We start from the raw sequence: 26,186 nt of genomic DNA on the forward strand, positions 1-26,186 counted from the left end.
TTTTATTTTATGGTCACATATCTACTTGGCACACAGTTTCATTTTTAACACAAATGTTTCCATAGATCTTAACAAAAGACTCAAAGCTATATGATTGAAAATCTGTTACCCTAAAAAAAGAACTACATATCCCAAGAGCCCACTGACTTCCTGTCATTCATACTTCCTGTAGAGAGACGATAAAGGGTGTGGGCTTTGGAGGCTCCCTCTCTCTGATGTAGAATCAGCATTGATGGTGGTGAGTGGGGTTTACTAAAAAAATGGCAAACCAGCCATGGGTACATGGTCTTTATTTTTTATCTTCTTTATTCCTTAATTTCTAATGATCATTAATAAATCTCTTAAAATGTATTATTATTATTGAGATTTAATTTTAACTTTTACATTGATGGCAACCACTAGTCGGAGAAGAACCTCTCAAATTTTTAAGGTAGCCTAGATAAATTTTTTTAAGTCATATTTCTCCTGCTAAGGCTTTTTGCCCACCCCACCCACCCTCAAAAACTCCAACTTTCTTTGGAATTGCTGTGTTTTACTTTTTCTACTTTTTGCCTGGCTGCTTGCTCTCCCTACTGGCCAGGCTATTTTCAGTGGGGGAGGGCTCTTGGTGAAGAAAAAATAAACCATTTCTTTCGTCCAACTGCATTCCTCCTTCTTTCCTACTCGCTGGTGATTCTGGCATTGCTGATACTGCTTCCTTCTGATCTTCTGGACATAGATTGCTCACCTAGTCCCAGCCCCCAGCCTCCAGAAATCCTCCTTATGATCTCCAGCTCCAATCTTAAATCAGCCTCTGCCACCCCTACCCGACCCTGATCACTGTTGCTGCCCATGCTGGGCTGACTGCTGCCACCAAGAAGCTGGGAGTCCTTGGAGTTGCTCCTCAGGGCAGATGGTAAAAACAAAACAAAACAGAGTGTCTTTTTCCTTAGGCAACAATTAGCCTTCTAATTCCCTCTGGGGAAACTAGCATTTTACCTTAGGGGGGACAGGGAGAAGGAAGAAACTCTTCCAAACAGGAAGTTGATTACAAGCATGGCATATTCTATGAAAGAGCCTTGCATTACCTATTTCAAACAGCTTCCAGCTTTAGGATGTTTCTTCTTTCTACCACAGATCCTTTCAATTATCTTGCCTGAAATTCATGGGAGAAATTCACCCCCTACAATACTTTGCCATTTGGGACTGCCCAGTTTGAGATTCCTAAAACCCATGTTCTCCCTCACTATGGGAAATACCACAGTGCTGACAATAGGGATCTGAATTTTAGAAAAAGGATCTTTATTTAAAGGGTCTGGAGGTGAAATTTTAAGACTTTTCAGACTCCATTTAAAAAAAAATTAAAGTCTCTATATCTTATTGTATTTTGCTGATTGTTTTGTTTAAGATTTAATTTTGTTGTTTTAAGTTCATATATTAAATGTATTTGATACTGTTCTGTCACACTGAATCATTTTAATCTACTGTGTTTTAACTATTAGATATAGTTACCTTTCCCATATGACTACTGAACAAAATATTGTAAAATATTGTAAAAGTCCATAAACAGCCTTTTTTTGTTTCCATTTTGCATTTGTTAATTGTCACATAGATGATGGATGGACTGAATCTGGCTAACAACTTTTGACAATTTAATAAGCTAAGAATTTAATTATAATGTTAAGGGGTCTTTAGAAATAATTTTAATTAACTAAAGAATGTTGTATTGAAGGTAGAAAAACAAAGAAATGTTCCTACCAAGGTATTTATATGAAGCAGGAAGACAAAAGAGCTCCTACAAAATTTTTCAGTTTAATTTACTTCCACCAGAACAATCTAGATTTCTTGGTGATGTTCTAGATCCAAATAAGTCTTACTTTTTTTAAAAATATACTTGCCAAGGTTGAAAGATTTGCTACATCTATAAAAATTGTGACAAATATCCATTAGTTCATAGGGTTTTTTTTTGTTTGTTGTTTTTTATCATACAGCAACTTATATAAAAGAAGGTTTGTTTGCTATTGTCACTAAATGGGCTATTATTATTTTAGGGATTTTGATACTTTTTTGAATGTGCATTACATATTGTACTATTGTTCTTTATAAAAAAACTATTACTTTGTGAAAATCATTTGCTTGTACTCACAGTGGATCATGGTCAGGTTTGAAGAGGAAATGGATCTCATTTTTGGTGAGAAACCTTGGTAATCTATATTTCCTTAGCTGACATAGAGTGTCAATGATTGTAAACCACATAATTTTGGTTTTGAAAACTCTTTTATTATTGTTTTTGCTTGCATGTGCAATATACTATTTCCGTTTTATTGTTTCTCTCCATTTTGTATTTGAAGCACATGTCACCAGCATTGAGAAGATTTTCTTTAATTTTTTAGATTTTGCAGTAATATAAGTTTAAAACATATTTGCTATAATATCAATGCATGCCCCAAAAGCTTGAGACTATCCCTTTTCTGTCTGTCATGGTTATAAAGATTAAAATTTTGGGGGAATTGAGCCAGGGTAGAAATTTGTTTCTCTCTGCAAGGAGTATTATATTTTTAGAGTTTTATTAAAGGTTGAGAATTTAAGAAAAATACAAGTAAGAAAGGTACATGCCAGGTGGGCCGAGAGGCCGAATTCAATTTCACTCACATCATGAGACGCATCTGCTTGCCAGCAGAGACAGGAAGAGAAGAGACCCCAGAAGCCTTTCAAATCAAGTTAAATACCCCATCTCGATCTCAGCCCAGGTAAGAATTCAGTGATATTACAAAGCATTCTGGGGAAGTAGAGCAAGGACTTCTGGGGATTGAAGCCCTGGATTCAAGTCTCCATTTTTACATGGTGTGGCAAACTTTCTATAGTCCTGGCTACTGATTGAGTAAATGCGTAATTGCTTAAATCATTTTAATTGGGCCCTGATTCAAGGACTTTTATGGATTTATTTTTCTTTTATTTAGAATTTTTACACATAAGACTTCAATAGTCTATATTTCATCCAGAACTTATTTTTTATTTGGATTTTAAAAAACATTTCTTATTTCTCTTGCCAATTGATTCATATACCTCATAATTCAGCCATCCATTCCTAAATGATCTCTGTGTTTTTCAATACCCTCTTTAGGGGGGAATATATTATTTTAAATTGCAAATTTTAAATTCTTCTTGAGAGTAATTTTAGGTTAAGAAACATGCTACTTTTCCAAATCCAGAAAAAGACCTCTTCTTAGAAGGCACCATGAGAATGCCTCCAGAGACCACAATCTACATCAAGAAGATTCAGAATGACCTTGGGTGTGGTTGATTGAACTGAAGGTTGATTGAACATTGAATTTGAATGTATATACTCTTATGCCAAAAGGGGTCTACCCCCTAACTGGTTTTTTATCAATGTGCCTAGCAATTATTGGTTTTGTTCTCCTTTTCCTCTTATCCTCAAATTATTGCAATTTCAAAGTGGGTATGTTTACAAGACCCACTGGAGAGACTAGTCTTCCGCGGGTCTCAGGGTGGCGGGGGTGGTGGTGGTGTTTGTATGATTGAAAATTGGTTACCCTAAAAAAAGAACTTCATATCCCAAAAGCCCACCGACTTACTGTCATTATGTACTTTCTGTAGAGAAAGGATAAAAGGCGTGGGCTTTGGAGGCTCCCTCTCTCTGATGTAGAATCAGCATTGATGGTGGTGAGTGGGGTTGATTAAAAAAAATGGCTAAACAGCCATGGGCACTTGTCTTTATTTTGTATCTTCTTTATTCCTTGATTTCTAATGATCCTTAATAAATCTCTTAAAATATAATATTATTATTGAGATTTAATTTTAACTTGTACAAAGCCTAAGGAGACAGTCAACAAAACATTGTTACTAAGTGCGGGGTCAGAGGGTAGAATCAATATGACCCAGATTTAGGTTGGGGAATTCTGAGCACAGATTTGTCAGAGGTTTTATGTCTAGAAAAGAGGGTCCTATCTAAGTAGGTACATAAGAATCCTTAGGTTTAATTTTGTGAGTAAAATCTCTTGGTAATATTCTGGGGAGACAGATTAGGACATCTATATTAACTCTGCAATCATGTTGCTCTCATTTCCTGGGGAATAATCATAGCAATTCCAATAATAAGGGGGTATTAATAATTAAAGTCACTCAGGGGGGGGTTTCAGTGGGTGTTTCCGTCCATCCTCGGAGCTGTTTTACAGTCCCTGGTTTCCATGTGTGACTGTGTCAAACAGTGTGGTCTTTGATGACTCCAGACAGGAAACGAATAAGAGAAAATTTAATCTCAAAGGAAGGATCAATATTATAAGCAGTGGTACTACTGACAGAAAAAAAGTAAAAATGGGAAATAAGTCTGGGAAGGAAAGTGCAGAGACAACAAACTTGATTTGGAGTGCTAAGTATAAAGTAATGAAGGACATTCAGGTAAACAGGTGGACTGAAAGCAATTAGAGATATGGGTCTGAAGCTCTGAGGAAAAAGTCAGGGTTGAATATTTATAGCTGGGAAATATTTATGAAGAAATGATGGTTACAGTGGAAAAAAATGATCTCCAGAGAAAACAGAGAGGAGTGTTTAGGATAAAATCTTCAGTAGAATGAACATTAAATTTAGAAAACAACCAGGGAAAACCCTGGAGAATATAGTGTCTCAAAGCCAATGAAAGGGAACCTATCCAATAAGAAACAATAGCCATGTTGTAAGGAGTTACTACCCCTTACTAGATAATTTGTATAGTGTGATATCATTATAGTTTATCCTAATGGATAGGCTATATGTTTATGACTGTTGAAACAAGATGGCTTCTTGTAGCAGTCTTAAGAATTCTGGCTTAGGCAGGAATACATAAAAATATATTTATTATGATTTAATTAAGGAAAAGGTATAGGAAAATGAAATAAGTGAAAAAAAATATATTAATCCCATAGCTAATAAATCCTAACTAATAGCTGTAAAAGGGAATTCTTTGTTCTGAGTTGACACTTGTGAAAAGCAATCCTTTATTCCCTTTTCAGTTTTGAGTTAACACTAACTTAAGTACCCCTACTTAGATTGTGAAGACAGGATTAACTCTCCTTTGTCTACTTTTGAATTGAATCAACAAAATATTGAACACCCTACAGAGTACTAGGTGAGAAGCTAGAAAGGTACTTAGAGAACTCATAAGTCACTTACTTAGAGAGCTCCACCCTTTTAACTCAGCCCCAAACTTGTGAATCCTATGATTAGACTTTACATCCTCAGAAACTCAATCAGTCAGGAATCTCTGAACTGTCTAGAAAATGAGAACTGGTTCCCACAAATACTGGCACCTGGGCAATACTAGACAATTTAGAAACTGTGTTTGGCCCCTGTGAAGAGGGGCAGGGACAAGAAATAAAAACCATGAATCCTTCAGCTTAAGTCAGTCATGGGGAGATAGTGTCCTGATTGGAGAGAGTCATCAAGGGAGCTTAGATGGAGACTGTGGCTTGGATCATGGGCTTGGAGTTCAGCTTCAACTTGGACTCTGACTTCTGAACTACTTTGAAGGGTGAGTGGAAGGCTGACTTCTTTCCTGGTTTCTGGAGAGACTAGTTTCCATCTTGGGGGAGGCCCAAGTGATTACTCATTACAGGTCTTCCTGGTTAAGAGCTAATTAATTTCTGCCTGGATTAAGATAAGATAGATAACTTTTCTATCTTCTTCACATTTCTCTACTTTATTGATTCCTCTGTTTTGTAAATAAATTTCTGACTCAGGATTTAATAAACATTGGTAACTACACAATTTCATAAAATTATTGTCCAACCATTTTCACCTTTACATAGCTCTAAACACTCTGATCTACAAGGATCTCTTCAGTCTCCAACAGAGTTGGAGCTACTCTATCTACCCTCTATATAAATTCCCCAAAATCCTATTCTTATTTTATCCAAACTAAATTTTAACTTATTCACAAAAGAAGAGTAAGTTAGTCTTTCTTCTTAGCTGTTTAGTTGGAAACAATAGCTCAGATTCTCCACAACCTTCTCCAAACTCACAGCAAACCAGACGGGCTGGCAATGACTTTTCTACTAGCAATCTCCTCCCACATTATGGTCTGATAGATGAATTTTGTTGTAGTAAAGTAACAGAATTTCCCAGGTTTTGTCAAGCCACCTTTGGGACCTCCTTTTCACCACAGGATAAGTCCCACAATACTAAGACAGTTGGGGAACTAACTGTCTCCTAAGGCACTCTGGAAAAATTCTCTCACCCACAATTCCTCTCCAAAATTCCATTTAAACAAACCTAACTTACCTCTATTTATACATTTACAAAACTCTTATGTTATTTATCTCTATGTCCTAATGAATTCTTACTTAATTCCTAATTACCAGATATCTTACTACAGTCAATACTTAAGATCTGATAAAAGATCAAGAGAATAAGGATTGAGACAGGCCTTTCTGATTTGGAAACAAAGAGGTTACTGTTAACCTTTGAAAAAGAACATTTTTGGCAGAATTTGGAGAAGGAAATGAGTTAGAAGAAAACACTACAGTTAATACTGTTTCCTATGAGGTTTTTTAAAACTTTACATTTACTAACTCTAAAAACTGCTTTTCCTCAAAAAAAATTTAAAACAAAAAGGAACTGAGTATTGTTACTATTTAGTTATACTATTATTTTGGCTACTAAAATTATATACAATTCCCTCAAAATCCCAGTCTTTGTCTTAGACTAAAATTCTTCCTTTCCCCCCAAATTGAAGTAAACCCAAAATAAATAAATACGCAAATAAACAAACAAACAAACAAATAAATAAATAAATTGTCAGAAAAAATTCAGAGTTCTCTACCTTTTATTTTATTTTTAAAAAAATACTATTTGTTATATAGGATGGCTCTCTAGGAGAGGAAGCACTGGGAGAAAATATAGTGGTGGATATAAATTTTAAAACATATATATATATATATATATATATATATATATATATTTTTTTTTTTTTTTTTTAATTTAAACCCTTACCTTCCGTCTTGGAGTCAATACTGTGTATTGGCTCCAAGGCAGAAGAGTGGTAAGGGCTAGGCAATGGGGGTCAAGTGACTTGCCCAGGGTCACACAGCTAGGAAGTGGCTGAGGCCAGATTTGAACCTAGGACCTCCCGTCTCTAGGCCTGGTTCTCAATCCACTGAGCTACCCAGCTGCCCCCTTAAAACATATTTTTAAAAAATAAAGAAAAAAGAATGTAAAAGTTAATGGCAAATACTTACAACTTAGATGTATTTCTACCAATTGCTGGTTGACAGATGAATTTGAAAGTCACTTTAGTTAAGTATCAAGAAATAAGTCAATCAGGGGGCAGCTGAGTGGCTCAGTTGTATAAATGGAGATTTTGAACCTTTGACTTCATTCCCCAGAAGTTCTTAGTATTTCCCAAAATTCTCTATAATCTCTCTGTGTCTTCATGTTGGTGGGATCACATTATTGGTATTTAACTAGGGGTAACTCCTCCCACTCTTTTTGGCATGATACAGCAATCAGCAGTGATGGTGGTGAGTGGGAATGGCTAAAATTAGCTAACCAGCCATGGGCACGAGGTTTTTATTTTGTATCCTCTTTATTCCCTGATTTCTAATGATCATTTAATAAACCTCATAAACTATAATATTTTTATTATTTGAGATATAATTATAATTTTTACAGTTGGCAACCAGAAGGGATGAGAATTACTCTAATTTTTTTTTTAAGATAGCCTAGATAATTTTTTTTTTAAAGCCACATTTCTCCTGCTAAGGCTTTTTGTCCACCACACCCACCCTCACAAAGCTGCTTCTCCTGATTCCACTTGTTCCTGCTGGTAAATCCCAGCGGCTTACTTCTGCTGCTAAATCCCAGTGGCTTGCTTCTACTCTTGCTCTTGCCTCCTAGGTTGTTCCAGTCATCCACTCCTGACCTTCTCGACCCAGATCACTCACCCAGCCCCAGCCCCAACTCTAGCAATCCTCCTACTGATCTCTAACTCTGCTCCTAAACTGGCCTCTGACTGGGCCTGACCTCTGCCGCCGTTGCTGATTGCTGCTAGGAATGAGGGCAGATGGTAAAAAACTGGGGTGTTCTTTCCTTAGTCAACAATTAGCCTCCATGTGGCAGGGGATGAGAAAAAGGAAGAGACTCTTCCAAATAGGAAGTTGATTACAAGCATGTTGTATTCTATGAAAAGAGCAGTGCATTACTTATTTCAAATAGCTTCCAGCTTTAGGATGTTTTTTTCATGAGTGCACTGATCCTTTTTCTTATCTTAACTGATATTCAGGAGAGAAATTCGTCTCCCTGCAACTCTTTGCCATTTGGACCTACCCAGTTTGAGGTTCCTAAAACCCATGTTTTCCCTTGCTATGGGAGATCCCACAGTACTGACAAAAGGAATCTGAAAGGATAGAGAAAGGAACTTTAAAGAGACTGGAGGTTTTAAGCCTTTTCAGACTCCATTGTTTTATAAAAGTCTCTGTATTTTATTGCATTTTGCTGATTGTTTTAAGATTTAATTTGTGGTGTTAAGTTCATATATTAATGTATTCAATACTATTCTGTTACACTGAATCATTTTAATGTACTTTTTTTTTTTAAACCCTTACCTTCCCTCTTGGAGTCAATACTGTGCATTGGCTCCAAGGCAGAAGAGTGGTAAGGGCTAGGCAATGGGGGTCAAGTGACTTGCCCAGGGTCACACAGCTGGGAAGTGTCTGAGGCCAGATTTGAACCCAGGACCTCCTGTCTCTAGGCCTGGCTCTCAATCCACTGAGCTACCCAGCTGCCCCCTAATGTACTGTGTTTTAACTACTGTTATATTCTGTTGCTTTTCCCCAATAACTATACTGAACAAATATTATTGAATAAGCCCATATAAAAGTTTTTTTTTCTTCCTATTTTGGCTTTGTAAATTGTCATATGAAGGATGGATGGACTTCATCAAAAAAATGGTTACAATTATATAACAACCTTTGGTAAGTTTAATGAGCTATATATATCTCAAATTGATTTTTAGGGGTCTTCAAACATGAATTTTAATTTTTTAAAAAACTCTGACTGATCATTTTGATTCCCTTGTGTAAAAATGGAGATTTGAATCTCAGACTTCAATCCTCAGAAGTCCTTGGCAGTTCCCAGAGTTCCCTATAATCTCACCTGAATCCTTACCTGGGCCAAGAATAAAATTTGTATTTAAACTGACTGTACCGCCGACTTGGGCTCTCTCTGCTTCCACTTCTAAGCACACGCAGCTCTCAAGATGTAGTAAGTGAATTGTGAACAGGTTAGTGCTCTAGGCATGTGCCTTCTTATTTTGTATTTCTTTATCCTTGATTTCTAATAATCTTTAATAAACCTCTAAAAATATAATACTTTTAGTAGAGAAACTAATTTAAATGTTACACTTGTGAGTTATTTGTAACAAGAGGTAAAGTCCAATTTAGTAGCTGAAGTGAAGTACAATTATAATCCCCACCTCCCAATGGGACATTACAGTCTCCTACCAAAGGAGCTGGTAAGTTGATCCCAGGGCATGGGATGACTCCCAAAAGAGGGGCATCTTTCATTTGTAACTCCTCAGCTCACTTTATCCTTTCACCAGAATGATCTAGATTCTTGGTGATATTTTTAGACCCAACATCAGCAGTACAGAGGTTTGGGTTTTTTTCTAGACTCCTGCCACATTTTATAATGATGGCAGTAATAGAATTAAAAAAAAAATCTCAGCCAAGGTTGAAACATTGGAACACCTGAAAAACTTGTGACAAGTATCCATTTTCTTTAAATGTCATACAGCAGACTCATCTAAAATATGATAGTGGGTCTGTTTGCTATTGTAATTAACTGGACTATTGTGAAATTTGGTACTTCTTTGAATGTGCATTATCTACTGTGTTACTGTTAGCATTTGTTAGTGGTAGGAATATTTTTGGTTGAGTTTATAGACATTAGAAGATAAGACAGTCAATATGTTAGTGAAATTGTTGAAATGATTTGAAAATTGTTACTTGATTTGTTGTTATGTGAAACTATGTTCATGTAAATCCCTTACCTAAACCATTTTCCTATCCCACTCTTAGCTTAGCACTAGGTAGTCAGAATAGCTAAGATTAGTTTAGGATTTTGTTATTTTTGGGGGTAAGAATATTTAGGATAGCACAGGGTGAAGAATAGATAGAATTATAATAAAGATAAGTATCATTGAAAAATGCAAGTTGCATTTTTTTGAGAATAAAAGGGGGGATTGTGGAAGAGGCATGAAGGAAGAGAAGTTTTGCAGGAGAAGCCAAGCATGCAAGAAACAAAGCTGGGGACCTGATCTGCAAAATAAAGGTGAAGATTCCAAACAGAATGTTCCCAGGAGGAGGCAGTTGAAGCTGGCCAGGGAGAGAAACTGGGACTTTGACTCCCTCTCTGAGGGTTATTGACCAAGAGAGAAATCTCTTCTCTGGGTTCCTGACTAAAAAGAGATTGGCTTTTTGATAGAGTCTGGACTTGAATCACTCAAGCAGAGATTATCTGACTAAAGAAAGAAAGGAAGAAAAATACTTGTCCTCCACCTCTTTGGCTTGTCTCTGTGCCACACCCTTTTAATTCACCTTGTAGATTAGGGACACCCTCATCTCTCTTACCTCAGTTCTCCAACTGGTTGTTCCCAATAAACCCCTTTACTTGAGAAAGGAAGAGTGAAGAATATTTCTCTGAAATCTCATAGTTCCCCTGAGTTACTTAGAAGTTGGCTGACTAAGATCGGGGGAGGGGAAGGGAGGTGAGGGTGAAGACAGGGAGGTGAAGGGTAGGAAATATCTTGACTTATTGGCCATTAGTGAACTTTAGACAAGCCCAGAGCATCCCTGTAGCAGAATCTATCTTTCATCTATCTCCACAACAAATAGGCATCCTGAAGGTTCTCCTTAGCAGCTCTCTAGTCATAAGCCAGAGTATCCGGTTACCAAAACCAGTAATAGTTTCACATAGATTATCCATTTATTACACTGTTTTATTCTGAAAATCATTTTGCACATGGCTGCTAGTGTGATTATAAGCTATAAATATGTATACATATATTTGATTTTTAAAACTTTTATTATTATTTTTTCTTGCATGTGCAAAATTTCTCTCCTTTAGTATTTGAAGCATGTCACCAGTATTGAGAAGATTTTCTTTAACTTTTTTTGAATTTTCAGTAATATAAGTTTAAAATATGTTTGCTATAATATTAATGCATACCCAAAAGCTTTAGAATGTGGAAACCTGCCATTTATTGATAAATGTTATGGGACTGTGATTAATGTTTGTGTCTGATTCTAAGAAATGGGATCAAAAAAGGAGCCTAGAATTCATCTATACAGTGCCATAGAAGCACAGAATTTAACCTGAATAGTACCAAAAAGAGCACACAAGTCAAAAAAGGAACCAATCCATGTGGGATTGATGATCTTCTAAGACAATACAAAAGGACTTGAACTTAGTGTGAGACTCCAGGTTGCTATGCTTGACATATGAGAATGAAGGTAAAATCAGACCAGGGAATGACACTTCCCTATCAGTCCTTTTTTCTCTCTCATAGTATAGCAACTTCTTGTAGTCTTGGCTGCAAATGGGTAAATGAAATATTACTACATTTTATTATTAATGATTAATGAAGACTGAGAAAGGATTTAGTTGAGACTTTAGAAAGTCGGAAGTCAGGAGAATGAAGAAAAGGAAGGAGAGTTCTGGGCATACAGGACAACTGAAAATGCTCAAAGTCAAGAGATGGAGTGTTGTGTTTGAGAAATAGAATTTTATTTTAAATTGTCATTTTAAACAAACAAAAATTAACAAGTTGATTTGTCTACACTTCTGATAGAGAAGGTCAATGGAAGAAAACATGCCAGGGCACTTAACTTTTAGTCCTGTGTACTCTTTTCTTTGAAGACATATTTATTATTTATGGAGAAAACAAATGCTCTCTTCAAAAAGTACTGATGATGTGATTAAGAGGGCCTTTCATATTAAATGCTAACATTAAGTATGAAGCTTTTGCCAAAACTTAAAAAAAATCTTTCCTCAGCAAATACTTAAACATTTGAGAAACTACTAAGCACAAGGACATATACGCCTATTATGGACAAAGCATATATATCCATCTGTGTATGTATGAACTTGGGTATATGCTTCAGCATGTCCAACTGTTGACTATTAAAACCAACTATTCAATAATTATAATTTACATTTACATAGGGCTTTCTTTACAAAGTAAATTATTCACAACACACTCCAATTTTGGAGATGCAGAAACTAAAGCTCAGTATGATGAAGTGTTCAAACAATTAAAAATCTCAGAGTCAAAATCTGAACCCAAGCCACTTGTACTCAAGTCCAAGGCTGTGTGTCTATGACTTTTTAAGCATTATTCTGGGAAGAGCTTGTGCTAGTGCTAAGGATACCAAAGTGAAAAAAATCATTCATGTCTGACAATCACCCACAAGCTAAGTCAGCTAAGTTTGAGTTTCAAACCTGTCCTCAGACATGTAGTGTGTGATCTTGGACAAGTCACCTAACCCTGTTTGCCTCAGTTTCTTCATCAGAAAAATGGACTGGAGAAGGAAATGGCAAACTGCTCCAGTATTTTTTTGACTAGAAAACCCCAAATGCAGTCATGAATAGTCAGAAACAATTGAACAACCTTAACTGACTTAAATATCCTCAGAGTATTAAGTCCAAGGCCTTTTACATACAGATGTAATTACCTAAATTAGTCACACCTTAATGTTATCTTGGTACTAAAGGCTTTAAAAAAAAAAGAAACTCTTACCTTTTATCTTAGTATCAATTCTAAGATAGAAGATCAGCATGGTTAGGCCAAGTAATTGGTATCAAGTGACTTGCCCAGGGTCACATTGCTAGGAAGTGCTATTATAGGCTTTTACACACCCAAAAGCAAATTATCTTCAACTCCTCACTTACTCTTGCTTGCTATCAAGGCACTGTGAAATTGGGCAGTAATAAAGTAATAAGGCAAATACAACAGATATAATGAGGGACAAATATATTACTCAAACTCACAAAATAGTATATAATTGTATTTCGTTTATTTACTAGTTCTTGGGGATGTATTTATTTATGTGGCTCAGTTTGATAATTGAAGGTCTTAGCAAAGCTAATGAAAAGCAGGATAATTTTCTCTCTCCTTAGGGTGGTTCTACTCCCTAAATATAGCATCTCATATGTCCGGAATGATACAGGTTATCTCAGCTTCACCCAAGATCTGGTAACCATGGGTTTGGCTTATGGATTGTCTTTAAAAAATACTCAAGGCAATCAGGAATGATAATTGCACCTTACCACTCTTCTGTGTCACAGTATGACAATATAATACTAAAGAGAAAAATCTAATCAAATGATTTCACACTCCAAATTCACAAAGGCATTTTACTTCTTCACAGTCTACTCATTTATTTTCCTGAAATTAATTGAAGAGCTAGAATCCCACATATGAGAATTGTTTTCCCCCTTGAATCTGGTACACTATGTTCAAGTACTACAAAAACAGATTTCATTTTTGTGTCCAAAGCTCCCAAAATAACACCGGTATTTTATACCAGCACCACCAGTAGTTAATAACAGCAAATGTCTAATCTAATCAACTTAACAATATGATCTGACCCTGAAGAAACAGTACATTTTTTTGGGGTGGGAATAGGCTAAATTAAACGGTGGGCTCATCTATTTTGAGCTAATATTAGCCTCAGGTTTGTTGTACTTACCATCAGGGTCAGAAATCATGTCCAGAAGAGATTTGTCCAGAGTGGTCTTGCTCATTATTTTTTCTTCATATTCAAAATATACATCTAGTTTTCGAGTCTGATCCAAAGTAAGATGAAAAAGCAATTTATATTAGAAAAGTTCACTAGGTTCGCTTCATTTACAAAGCACTTAAAATTCTGTGATCACTTTTAAAATGACTCATTTCTTCATTGACAGTTTTGTCCCTCAATTAATACAGCTGATGAGATAGCATTCCTGACTGAATGATTTTATTCTGAGAGATTTTAAGATATACAAAGCATTAATAGAAGAATTGGCTGCAATTAAGTGGGGGTTTATTTTTAATTATTAGCATATAAGAATAAGTACTATTGTGTCATAGCCATGTTATCTACCTGGTAGACATATTTTCTTTTTTTTATGGCATAATTAAATTATGCAGAAACTTTCTTATCAACAGAAAAGTTCTAAAAATTCAATTAACATCAAAGGAATCTACAAAAATCTGTTTCCCACTAATTTTCATACTTAAAAACTTTTAACTCCTTGATAATAAGAGTGGATACATCTATCATTTTTGTCATGCCACATTTTTAGTATTTTAACTTATGATTCTAAATAGAAACAACCACAGAAAAGGAAACTAGACAATAACTAAAAATCATCACCAAGCTTCTCCTGAGTAGTATTGTAGAATCTATACTTTTTTTCACTCCTTTTAACCCCCACTGTCACTATACTAGTCCAGGTTCTCATTATATATTATTTGGATTACCATAATAGATGCCTTTTGTAATTTCTTTCCCAGTCATTCTCTGTATACTGTTGGCAGAATAATCTTAACATGGAGCAGGGATTCAACTCGCTGTTGCTCCAAATCTATACTGACTACCTACTATTCAAATTTATTTTGGACAATGAAGCCCTCATTCATTGTTTTTAGTAAGGCTTCTGGTATTCTGCCACTAAAGACTCTCAATGACTGGATTTCAAACTATCTTTGTAGCCTTATTTAACAATATTATTCTTTATATATTCTTGCAACTGAGCAAGCCTGGACTTCTTGTACTCCTGAACAGTTTGTTTTTCCACTTCCATACTCTTACTCATTGTGATTTTTAGATTTTTTCCATCTTGCTTGGTCTAGCACCCAGGAATGTGCACACCCACACTACACGGGCATGTATGACAAGTCAGAAACAATTGACTGTCCCCTGGGCTGTCCTAAGCCAAGCTTGAACCACCATTGGCACATATGAGACAGAGGAACTGAGGTAAAGAGCTGCCTTTGGAGTTCTCGTCACTTCCTGTGGAGAGGGCTAGGCGCCAGTTCAATCCTGGAACTCAAGCTTGGAGGAGCTCCCGCAGACAGTTTTCCTTCAATCGGTCACATGAGTGAAAAGGACTGACTCCCCTTTCCCTTGGCTCTCAGGGGAAGGCAACCCTTGGCCAAAGCCTTGAACTCCTGCCTGGCTCAGTCTGAACTGGAGCAGTTTGAGTTAACTCTTTCTCAATTTCTTCCTCCTGTTGTAATTAAATCACCATAAAACTCCATTCTGACTTGAGTGTTTCATTTAGAATTTGAGAAATTAAATCCTTGGCGACCAATAATATTTATATTCAGTCTCAACCATAAATTTATCCATTACACTCATACCATTACTTAAGGAATATCCAATCTACTCTCCTCTGTTCAAATATTTCCTGTCTTCCAAGGTTGGGTTCATGTCCTACCTAATCTGTGAAGCCTTACCTAATTTCCTTCCATTGCAAACAACTATTTTAAGTACTCAATTTCTATTTGGTATACATATCCTTGCGTTTTCTACTAAACTGTTGGCTCTCTGAAGGCAAGGACTACATCTTCTTCAGCACTTAGCAGAGTGACTCACACACACATGGAAGTTTATACGTATATATGTACATATACACATACATGTAACAATAAATATTTCATTGTCTAGTGTTGTGGAGGTTCAGAATGTACTGAGAACAGGGGAAAAAAAAGGAAAATGTTTTTTAAGCTTGAGGAACTTAAGAGTAATTGAGAGTACCCTGGTAAGGACAAAGGAAGTTACAATGTTTTACATAAAGACCAAGAAAAGAGAATAGGCAAACCAAATGAACAGACTGGCCATATCTGAGAATGAATCTCATCTTATATGTCTAGTATATCAATTTTTCTGTCAAAAGATGGAAGACACATTTCATCACCAGTGTTTTAAACTATTATTTTTTCTTGTACAGTGAAATGCTGTTTGTTGATTGTTTTTGAATTCAGATAATATGAAGATTAGGTTAAAGAACTGGGATTATTAGCTAAGAGACAATGGTCTTAGATGGAGTATATGATAGCTGTCTTAAGGTATTTGAGGGGCTTGGGAAAAAATATATGACCTGACACCACAGTATAGAACAATAGGCATAAGTTGCAAAGAAGCAAATTTGATCTTGATATGACAAATACTTTCTAAGTATCAGAGCTGTAAAATGGACTGCCTTATAATCCAGGGAACCTCCTTCACTGGTGACCTTTAAATGAAGCCTGAGTAACCACATCAAGAGTATTATAGAATGGATTTTTTTTTATTCAGGAATAAATTCGACCTGTGAGTTCATTACAATTCATACACTGCTGCAGTATTTCAGGGTCCCAGAACCGATTGAAAGGCATAAAAAGATCCTATTGTATTTTTTTGTTTGTTGACTATATATATATATATTAAAATTTTTTTTTATTTGTAGAGATATTGTTTTAAAAGTTTTCTTCCAGCATGATATCTCTCATGTAAATGTCAAAATCACATGACTCCATGGGGGGGGGGGGGGGGACACAATTAAATTCACTTCAACAAACCATTTATTGTTGACTCTGTGCCAAACATTGTGCTAGGGACAAAGGACATGAAAAGAAAAATGCAACAGTCCTTCTGCCCTTGAAAAGCTTACATTTTACTGAGGTAGTCAGTCCAGTGGCATAATCTTTAGAGTAGAAATAGAATTTCGAACTAAATTTAGTTTAAATCACTCATTTCATATATGAGGAAATTAAGACCTAGAGAGGGAGAAGTAACTTACTTTGTCTTCTCAAATCAAGTTCAGTGTGGTGGCTTCATTCCAGACTACAAATCCCATCTTTTCATACTCTCTGATAGACTTCCCTTATGCTGAAGGCCTATATATCTAATATAGTTCACAGCTGTTCCACCACCATTTAGATAGAGCTCTACCATATTCTAACCCAGTTCAGGTTTGGATACTTATTCTGGCTCCTGGACCTTGTTTGAACTTTCTACTTCTCTCAGTCACATCTTACCTGTATGAATTACTTCCCTGGAAGATTGATAGTTAGATTTTCCCTGACCTAACTGGTTCCTGGCTTTGTTACCATGTTCAGGCTTCTGTTGTTTGGTGATTCTGTGGTGCTAACTAGAGATTTAGTTCTGGCTTTCTTTGATCCTGCCAAAGGAATTTCCACTCAATCACAGGTTTTGAAATCTTTTTTTTCTTTCTTTTACCTCCGATCTTGATCTCAGGACTCTGAACTCAAAAATTATTGTTTTTTTTTTCTTCTCAGCAAATCAGCTGTATAGTGTTCTTGAAAATACTTCAACTGTTATTTCATGTGGCTAGTTCTGATGGAACTCATACCTAGTCAAATTAACTAAAGAGGAATCTGTTTTACAATATCTTATAAAAGAAGTTTGTCTGAATATATTCAGTGATGGAAAACTCATTGTATCTTAAAGCAGTCCATTCTACCTTTGAGCAATTCTAATAGGATGTTTTCCCTTCTACTGGACCTAAATTTATCTTTTACTTACATACACCAGTCCTAATTCGCACATCTGGGGAAGAGCAGAACAAATTTAAAGTCTTCTACATAAGAACTTTTTAATATTTGAAGACTATTATCTTGATATCTCTAAGTCTCTTCTCCAGGCTATATTGCTCCCTCAGCCATAACTATATAACATGTTTTTTTATCCTTTTATTATCAATTGAGGTAACTTTATTGGGACAACCTTCTGATTATTAATACAAAATGAAGCATAAAATACATAGATATGTTTCCCAAAGGTACTTGTTATCTTACTGGAGAATGACCAGTGCTAAATCCAAATGGAAGGGGCTCCCTTATAGTGAGCTTCTCTGGGTATTGTTTGTGGATGACACTACATTGAGTCTATCAAATTCCAGAAAAATAAAAAATTTCCCAAAGTAGAGTTATGATCCCTTACTTGAAAGAGTAATCATCCACAATGAAAACAAGTGTTTGGCAACTGACTTAAGCAAACAATGAGGTGGGACCAGAAAACATGAAAAAAAATTATGTAGCAACTTTAAATGACCCCAACCTTTTCTCTGAAAAATGTTGCATTTTTTCTACTTATTTATACCCCCCATTACATATAAAAAGTTTCCAACATTTTTCAAAGAATACCTAGTCTTGAATTCTCAGCCCCCTTTCCCCCACAATTCTCTATCTGCCTTGAGATGGTAAGCAATCTTATATAGACTTTATATGTGTAATCATGTAAAATATTTTTCCAAATAAATCTTTTTGTGGGATGAAGTTAAGAAAAAAAAATAAGAAAGTGAAAAAAGTTAGCTTTAGTTTGAATACTGACTCAGTTCTTTTTCTTTGGAAGTAAATAGCATTTTTTATCATGAGTCTGTTGTGACAGTTTTGGATCATTGTATTGCAGAGAATAGCTATTAAGTTGTTCACTGAAAAGAATTCCTGTTACTGTACAATGTTCTCCTAGTTCAGCCTATTTCACTGTGCTTCAGTTCCTATAAGTCTCTCTGGGTTTTTCTGGGCTTTTCCTGCTTGTCATTTCTTATAGCATAATAGTATTTCATCATAATAATACACTACAACTTACTCAGTCATTCCCCAATTGATGAGTATTCCCTCATTTTCCAAATCTTTGCCTCTGTAAAAAGAATTGTTTTAAAAAATATATATGTATATACATATACATATATATATATATATATATATATATATATAAATATAATAGGTCCTCTTCTCCCCTCACCCCACCTTAATCTCTTTAGTATATAAACCTAGTAATGGTACTGCTGTACTGTTATATGCTCTCCTGAATGACCGAATGAGTTCACAATTCCCCCAACAATGCATTCATGTCCCAGCTTTCCCATATCCCCTACAAATTTTATCATTTTCCTTTTCTGCCATAATAGTAAACCTGATAGGTGTGGGATGATACCTTAGAGTTTTTAACTTGCATTTCTCTAAAAGTGATTTAGAGTATTTTTTTTTTGCATGACTAGGGATTTTTAATTTCTGTCTCTGAAAAATGCCTGTTCACATACTTTAACCATTTATCAATTAAGGAATGACTTGTATTCTTATATATTCAACTCATTTCCCTATGTATTATTTGAGAAAGAAAGCATTTATTAGAGATATAAAAATTTTTGCATAATTATGTATTGTGTATACTTCCCATTCTACTTATTGGTTTAGTTTCTGACCTCCCCCTCCCCCAATTTGCCCTCTTTTCTATCTTATCACCTTCCCTTCCTATTTTCCTGTAGTTAATTCTGAGAATAAGACTCACATGCTCTTCCCCATCTTCCCCTCCATTGTTAATGTTCTTTCATGCCTCTTTTATGTGCAATAATTTACCCGATTCTATTTTGTCTTTCCTCCTCCCAATGCATTTCTCTTTTCCATGCCATAATTTTACTTTAACTTTCATATTCTCATATCATATTCAATTCTCACTCTCACCTTCTGTCTATGTATACTCCTTCTAACTATCCCAAAATAACAAAGTTCTTCGGTACTATAAGAATCATTTCCCCATGTAGGGACGTACACAGTTTAACTTTATTGAATGTCTTTTGATTTCTCTTCCCTGTTTACTTTTTTATGCTTCTTTTGAGCCTTGTATCCAAGATTCAGATTTTCCATTTAGCTCTGGCCTTTTCATCAGGAAAGTTTGAAAGTTCACTAATTCATTGAATACCAATTTCTTTCTCTAAAGGACTATGCTCAGTTTTGCTGGGTAAGTAATTATTGGTTGAAGTCCTAGCTCCTTTGCCCTTCCAGAATGTCATATTTTAGGCCAGGGGTCCCAAAACCATTTACACAGGGGGCCAGTTCACTGTCCCTGAGACCACTAGAGGGCCAGACTATAAAAAACACTATGAACAAATTCCTATGTACACTGCACATATCTTATTTTAAAGTAAAAAAACAAAATGGGAACAAATACAATATTTAAAATAAAGAACAAGTAAATTTAAATCAAGAAACTTACAACATAACAACATAATGGCCCCTATGATAGGGGCCATTATGTTGTACATCTAGGGGAGTATGAGGGCCATTGTACTACCGTGTTTCCCTGAAAATAAGACATTGTCTTATATTAATTTGACCCCCCAAAAAAACAAAAAACCCAGGAGGTGTCTTATAAAACACCCAGTGGCAGTGGTGGGCTTCTCTCAGTAGAGGCCCATCGCTGATGTCACAAGCCAGATCATTGCTATCCGATGCCTGTATACAGAACTGGAGGTGGTGCTGGGCTTGTGACACTGTATACCTCTGTCTGGGAAAGCGAAGGCTGCAGTGCTGGCTGTGATGGGCCTGTCACACTTTGCATTGGCCCATTACTGTCACCACTATACTAGGCAGCAGTATACACAGTAAGGAATCCCATTCCCCAGATCACCACTTACCATGCTGATGTCTTCCATTATGTAGCCACATAATCCTTTACACGGCACCTCATTCACGTTCAGTTACTCTCAGAACAAGGCACTATGCAAAGGATTATGTCACCGGAAGTAGTACTGTATGTGAGTGATGCCACCACATACAGTACTCTAGTACTCTTACTGACCACCAATGAAAGAGGTCCCCCTTCTGGAAGTGCGGTGGGGGCCAGATAAATGGCCTCAGGGGGCCACATGTGGCTCGTGGGCCATAGTTTGGAGACCCCTGTTCTAGGCCCTCCAATCCTGTAATGTAGAAGCTGTTTAGTCTTGTGTTATCCTGACTGTGGCTCCATGATGTGAATTGTTTCTTTTTGGCTGTATGCAATATTTTCACTTTGATCTGAGTTTTAGAATTTGCCTTATCTTTTGGGATTTCTTCCAGGAAGTGATCAGTGGATTCTTTTCATTTTTATTTTTTCTTCTGTTTCTAGAATACCTAGGCAGTTTTTCTTGAAAGATAACATTTAAACTTTTTTTTTTATAAGGTTTTTCAGGTAGTTCAATAATTCTTAAATTATCTCTCATGGGTTTATTTAACTTCATGGTCAGTTGTTTTTCCTCATGAGATAATTCACATTTTCTTCTATTTTTTTCATTCTTTTGACTTTGATTATTTCTTGATATCTCATAGTCATTAGATTCCACTCACTCAATTCTTATTTTAAAGGTATGATTTTCTTGAATGAGCTTTTTTACCTCCTTTTCCATTTGGTCAATTCTACTTTCTGAGTTCTTTTCCTCCATGAATGTCTGTAATCTTTTTCCATAGAGCTAATTCTATCCTTCATGAAGTTTCTCTCTTCAGTACATTTTTACATGTCTTTTTCCATTTGACTAATTTTGTTTTTAAAAGAATTCTTCTCCACTTCATATTTTTGTGTCTCTTACCAATTGGCTTATTCTATTTTTTAAAAATATTAATTTATTCAGTTTTTTTTGGTGCCTTCTTTAGCAAGCAGTTGACTTTTTTCAGATTTTCCTGTCTCACACTCATTTCTTTTTACCAATTTTTCTTGAACCCCTTTCATTTGATTTCTAAAATCCTTTTTGAGCTTCTCCATTAATTATTTTTGGGCTTGAGAACAATTCATATTTTTCTTGGAGGCTTTGATGCAGCAGGATTGACTTTGTTGTCATCTTCTGAGTTTGAGTATATCTTGTCATCAAAATAACTTTCTATGTTGAGCTTCTTTTGTTGTTGTTTGCTCATTTTCCTAACTTTTTCTTTTCTTTTAATTTGAAAAATTGTTAAAGTTGGGCTCTATACCTGTGGTGAAGAGAATACTATTCCAAGCATCAGGTTCTTTGTGCAGCTGCCTTCAGAGTTGGCATTGGGGATATATCTGCTTTCAGTTATTCTAAGGCAGTATGATGTAAGGAGAGGTGTTTTTAATACTCTCCAGGCCAGTGCTCTGGTCTGTGAGTAACCAGAAGCACTATTTTCCACCTTGGTTCTGTGACCAGGATCCCCTGCTCCACTTTGGCTACAAGTGTTGGTGTCTGCTGGTGCTTCTTCTCATCTTGCAACTGCACACAAAGTCTACACCTTGGATCTGTGTATGGGAAATGTGATGAGTCTTGCATTGACCCAGAGGCAGCAAAAGTGTTCCCTGTAAACTCCTTCTGAGCAGTTGTCAGACCTCATCTCCCAGAAGTGGCTAAGAGTTCCAGAAGTGAGGCTGCTGCTTCAGTTGCAAAGACTGCTTTGGTGGGGCCAGATCTGCTGCTCTGTGTTCCACTTCCATCCCAGTCAGAACCCTTTTAAGTTATTTTAGTAAGTCAGCCTTCTAAGTTATTTTAGGCTGAAAAATTACTTCACCGTATCTTTTTGTTGCTGTTACACAATTATTTTTTGGGTGCTGTATCACTGCTTTTTGGAGGGTAATTTGCCTCCCCCCTCCATTTAAAAACACATATTCATCTGGTATTTTTCCAGCATTTGGAGCAATGTCTAGCAAATAACAGGGGCTTAATAACTACTTGTTTACTTTATTTCCAGTTATAATAAATGGCTCTAAAACTAGTTTGTGATAAAACTAAGCTAAGTATCACTGAAAGGTCAATAGAGTCCTAGATACTGACTCTGAGTAGGTAGCAACATCTTACCAACTAAGCTTTGCAAAAGAGATGAAGCATAAAAATTCTCATCAGTGTCCAGAAAATAGGTGGGCTAGTTGCTAAGTATAACTAATAAAAAGTATATTCTATTGTTATCCACATAAGGAAGGCCCTTGCAAGTTGAGCGATGGAGGTATTATGAGAAGATAAGGACAAGAGTCTAACAGAATTAGAAGGTATGAATGGTATGAAAATTATAACATTAAAACAATCCCCATGACAATGAAGATCCATCAAAGAATAGTTAAATATATAACTGCTTAGGTGGGATGGGTTACAAAAATTTTCAGTAATGCAAGTGAAATGTTTTCAAATGTTTTTGTTGAACTTGGTCTAATTAAAACTATTTTCTAATTCTATGGTTATCATTTTATGGGTTCATAAATTAATGAAAACATAATCAGGATGTAATCCTTCTTTGAAAGTATATTTCATGTTCACTGGGTAAACCTAGCCCTATATTGTTTGGTTTTCTTCTTAAAAAGGGATAGGTAATTTGGGTAGATTAAGCAAACAGTTTTCCAAACAGGATGATCTCTTAATGTAAAATATATTTGATCTCCTTAAATTCTTTAAAAATTATTAAGGAGATACTCAGTTTTGTAAATTAGATTCCTGCCAGTTTGTTTAACATTGAGTTCTTCTGCTATGTCCTGATTACTTCAGGAAAAACTAAAAACAGAGTTCTTAAAACTCTGAGATAAATGACTGGCTGAAAAAGAAGTCCAATTTGCCTGAGTCTAAATAATCTTAAAAATTTATGAAATGATGTTAATACAAACTGATAAAAAGCATAAACTATAATGATTTTCACAAGTAATATGCCCCCTTTGTTCTTTAGTACATGTGTTAAAGCTCAGTTCTTTAACCTATATTATCAAGAATGAATCAATACTCACTTGTAAAATTTTTATACCTGAATTTACATTGGCAGAATGAGAAAACATCTTTTCCTTGAACACAAAAGTTGGCGCTTCTGGACAACTCAGTCATACTTTATGATATAGTCTGGTTTGGTTATACCAACTATCTTATTGATCATTAAGCTGTGTGTTCCATGAACAGAAAGCAAAAAAGTACAGCAAAAAACTTAACTGAAATAATTAAAATATTCCAGCAGATAAACTGAAAAATATTTGACTTACAGAATTGGGTCATTTTAATAAATCATTACAATTGAATAACAACATCTTTGAAGACAAAACCAAGATCTATACCTCAGCTATTTTGGAATATAAAATCATGTCTTCTACAAAGAATACTACCCATATCCAGACTAAGAACTGTTGGGAGTCAGAATACAGATTCAAAGCATAGGAATTTTCACTTAATTTATTTGGGGTTTTGGCTTTATATGATTTTTCTCATAAAAATGAACACTGGGAGGATGGCAGGAAAGAAGGAAGACAATTTGGATCACATAACTTTGTAAACTTATGTGGAAATATGTTATTACATATAATTAGCAAAATAAAATAATCTTTATTAAAGAATGTAAACAACTTGTATCTTCAAAAGGATGTAAATATCTTTGCCCCATGTTTTGGATCTGTGATGATAATTTCTGTCATTGAACAGTTCTTTCAATTCTCTGAATGATTTTATTCCATCCTATTAACTACACCATTCCCATAACACATACTGAACCCAAATCTTTCTGAATGATTCTTCTACATTCTATGGTGATAGAAAAGGAAAAAATACACACTTCAAGAAAAGTCACTATAAAGAACTCAATGGGAAGAACAACAACAACAAAAAGAATTATGCTATTGGCTTATTAGAAAATAATTTAGATAAAAATGTTGTGTGTCACATGTTAGTAACATATATTTAGTTTGTAAATTTCTAGATCTCTTTGATCTTCTAAACATAATAAATATTTATGGGTTTTGTTCAGGAATTAAAATATTTTTTCAAATTCTAGGAAGCAGTACATTGACCTTGTTAAGCAGTTACTTAAGCATTCCCCTGGAATCACATTTAATATTATTATAGTAAGCTGGGATCAAAAAAATCTAAAAACAAACAAACAAAAAAACCCTTAGAAAACCAAAAAGCTAGAAATATACAACTATGCCAATGACGAAATAAGTCTCTCTGAAATCAAGCTTCATGTCCAAAAAATAATGAAGTGAGTTACTGAAGATCTGATATATGAGAAACTGAAAGGTGGTAACCATGGACCATAAAGGGAAAAATTATTATATGAATTTACTAACTAAAGATACAATCTAAGCAACAAATGCAACAGAAACAAACATCACATTTTATATATGGTCAACAGAAAAATATGAAGTTAAGTAATTCTTTTGCAACTGAAGAACTCAAGGTCAAAAAACAATATAGAACATAATGTATGTTATGAAATGAGTATCTTAGATTCTGCTTTAGGAAAGGGGGCTTTATAATTACAGGGCTGGTAGTTAAACGTTCTTCAGTTTATCATCACTGGAAAAATGTGGATGGACACAATGAAGGCATTTAAAACAAGAATGGTTTACTGAATTATACCTTTATATGTTCTAAAACAGCAGTGGCAACATTAGTATGAAGATCAATGAGCCTCTTCTTTTCAAGAAGTTCTGGGAGAGAACTAGAAGAATAGAGGAACATGAAAATTATTCCTCATGTTTCCAATAAAATAATGTATTATATTTTAAACATTACACTTGGGCTTTTCTTCCAATAGAATTCAGAACAGTAAAATAGCACAAAACAGCAGTTTGTTTTCCTAAGAGAATTGAACCTTAATTGTTGATGTCCTCTTCTACACTTGTTTTTGCTTTCTATGTATTTTGTAAAAATTTCATAGACACTTTTTCTTTTCCTTTTGCATTATGGTCACCATATTTTTTTAATTGCCTGTTTATATCTTTTGGAATTTATTTATTGGGGTAATTATATGCATGTGTGTATATGAAAGCACATCTCCTTGGAAAATACTTTTAAAAATAATATCCTTGCCTAAAGTCCTTAAATTCAAACCTTGGCTACAATTGATCAAATTACAAGGAAACATTTAAAAATAAAATATTTCTATTGCTAAGGACAAAGAATAAAATGGAAAAAAAAATTTTAATCAAATACCTAATCCTATCTCCAAGTGGGGCTTCTTGTAGTACATGGCAAGATATTATCTGAACTCAATTTCTGCCAAGAATTTTCCTAACAGTTTTTGTTGAAAGCTGAATTCTTACCACAGTAGTTAGTGTCCTTATGTTTATCAAAAAATATATGAGTACATAATCTTTACTTTTGGATCCTATCTGCATAATCTGCCCCAGTAATCAACTCTTCTACATTTTAAACAGTACCAAACAGTTTTAATGATAATAACACTGTAACACAAACTGGTATTGGCAGGCCTATTTTCTTCTTCCTTTTTTTTTCATTATTTCCCTTGAGATGCTTCATCTTATATTCATCTAGACATATCTTGTTATTCTTTTATGTGTTTACTAAATGATTATGTTCTTTCTTTTTTACAGTTCTACAAAGCAATCCTCCACTAAATTAATCACCATGGCATTAAAGCTGTAAATTACTTTAGATACTATTAATATTTTATTATAATAGCATAACCCAAG

At 35.1% G+C, this 26,186-nt stretch overlaps 1 protein-coding gene across 4 annotated transcripts in view; it reads right to left on the reverse strand.

Annotated features, from left to right (window-relative positions):
• The window catches only part of SCFD1 (sec1 family domain containing 1), a 178,648-nt gene that overhangs the window by 43,094 nt on the left and 109,368 nt on the right, over positions 1–26,186 (reverse strand). For all 4 annotated transcript variants that reach the window (XM_056810436.1, XM_056810435.1, XM_056810439.1 and 1 more), the window contains exons 14-15: positions 25,111–25,192; positions 13,722–13,818 (exon numbers count right to left, since the gene is read on the reverse strand). In XM_056810436.1, coding sequence (XP_056666414.1) covers positions 13,722–13,818; positions 25,111–25,192 — 179 coding nt within the window. The remainder of the gene's footprint in view (positions 1–13,721; positions 13,819–25,110; positions 25,193–26,186) is intronic.

The sequence above is a fragment of the Monodelphis domestica genome, chromosome 1, assembly GCF_027887165.1.
Source record: "Monodelphis domestica isolate mMonDom1 chromosome 1, mMonDom1.pri, whole genome shotgun sequence".
Taxonomy (NCBI): domain Eukaryota; kingdom Metazoa; phylum Chordata; class Mammalia; order Didelphimorphia; family Didelphidae; genus Monodelphis; species Monodelphis domestica.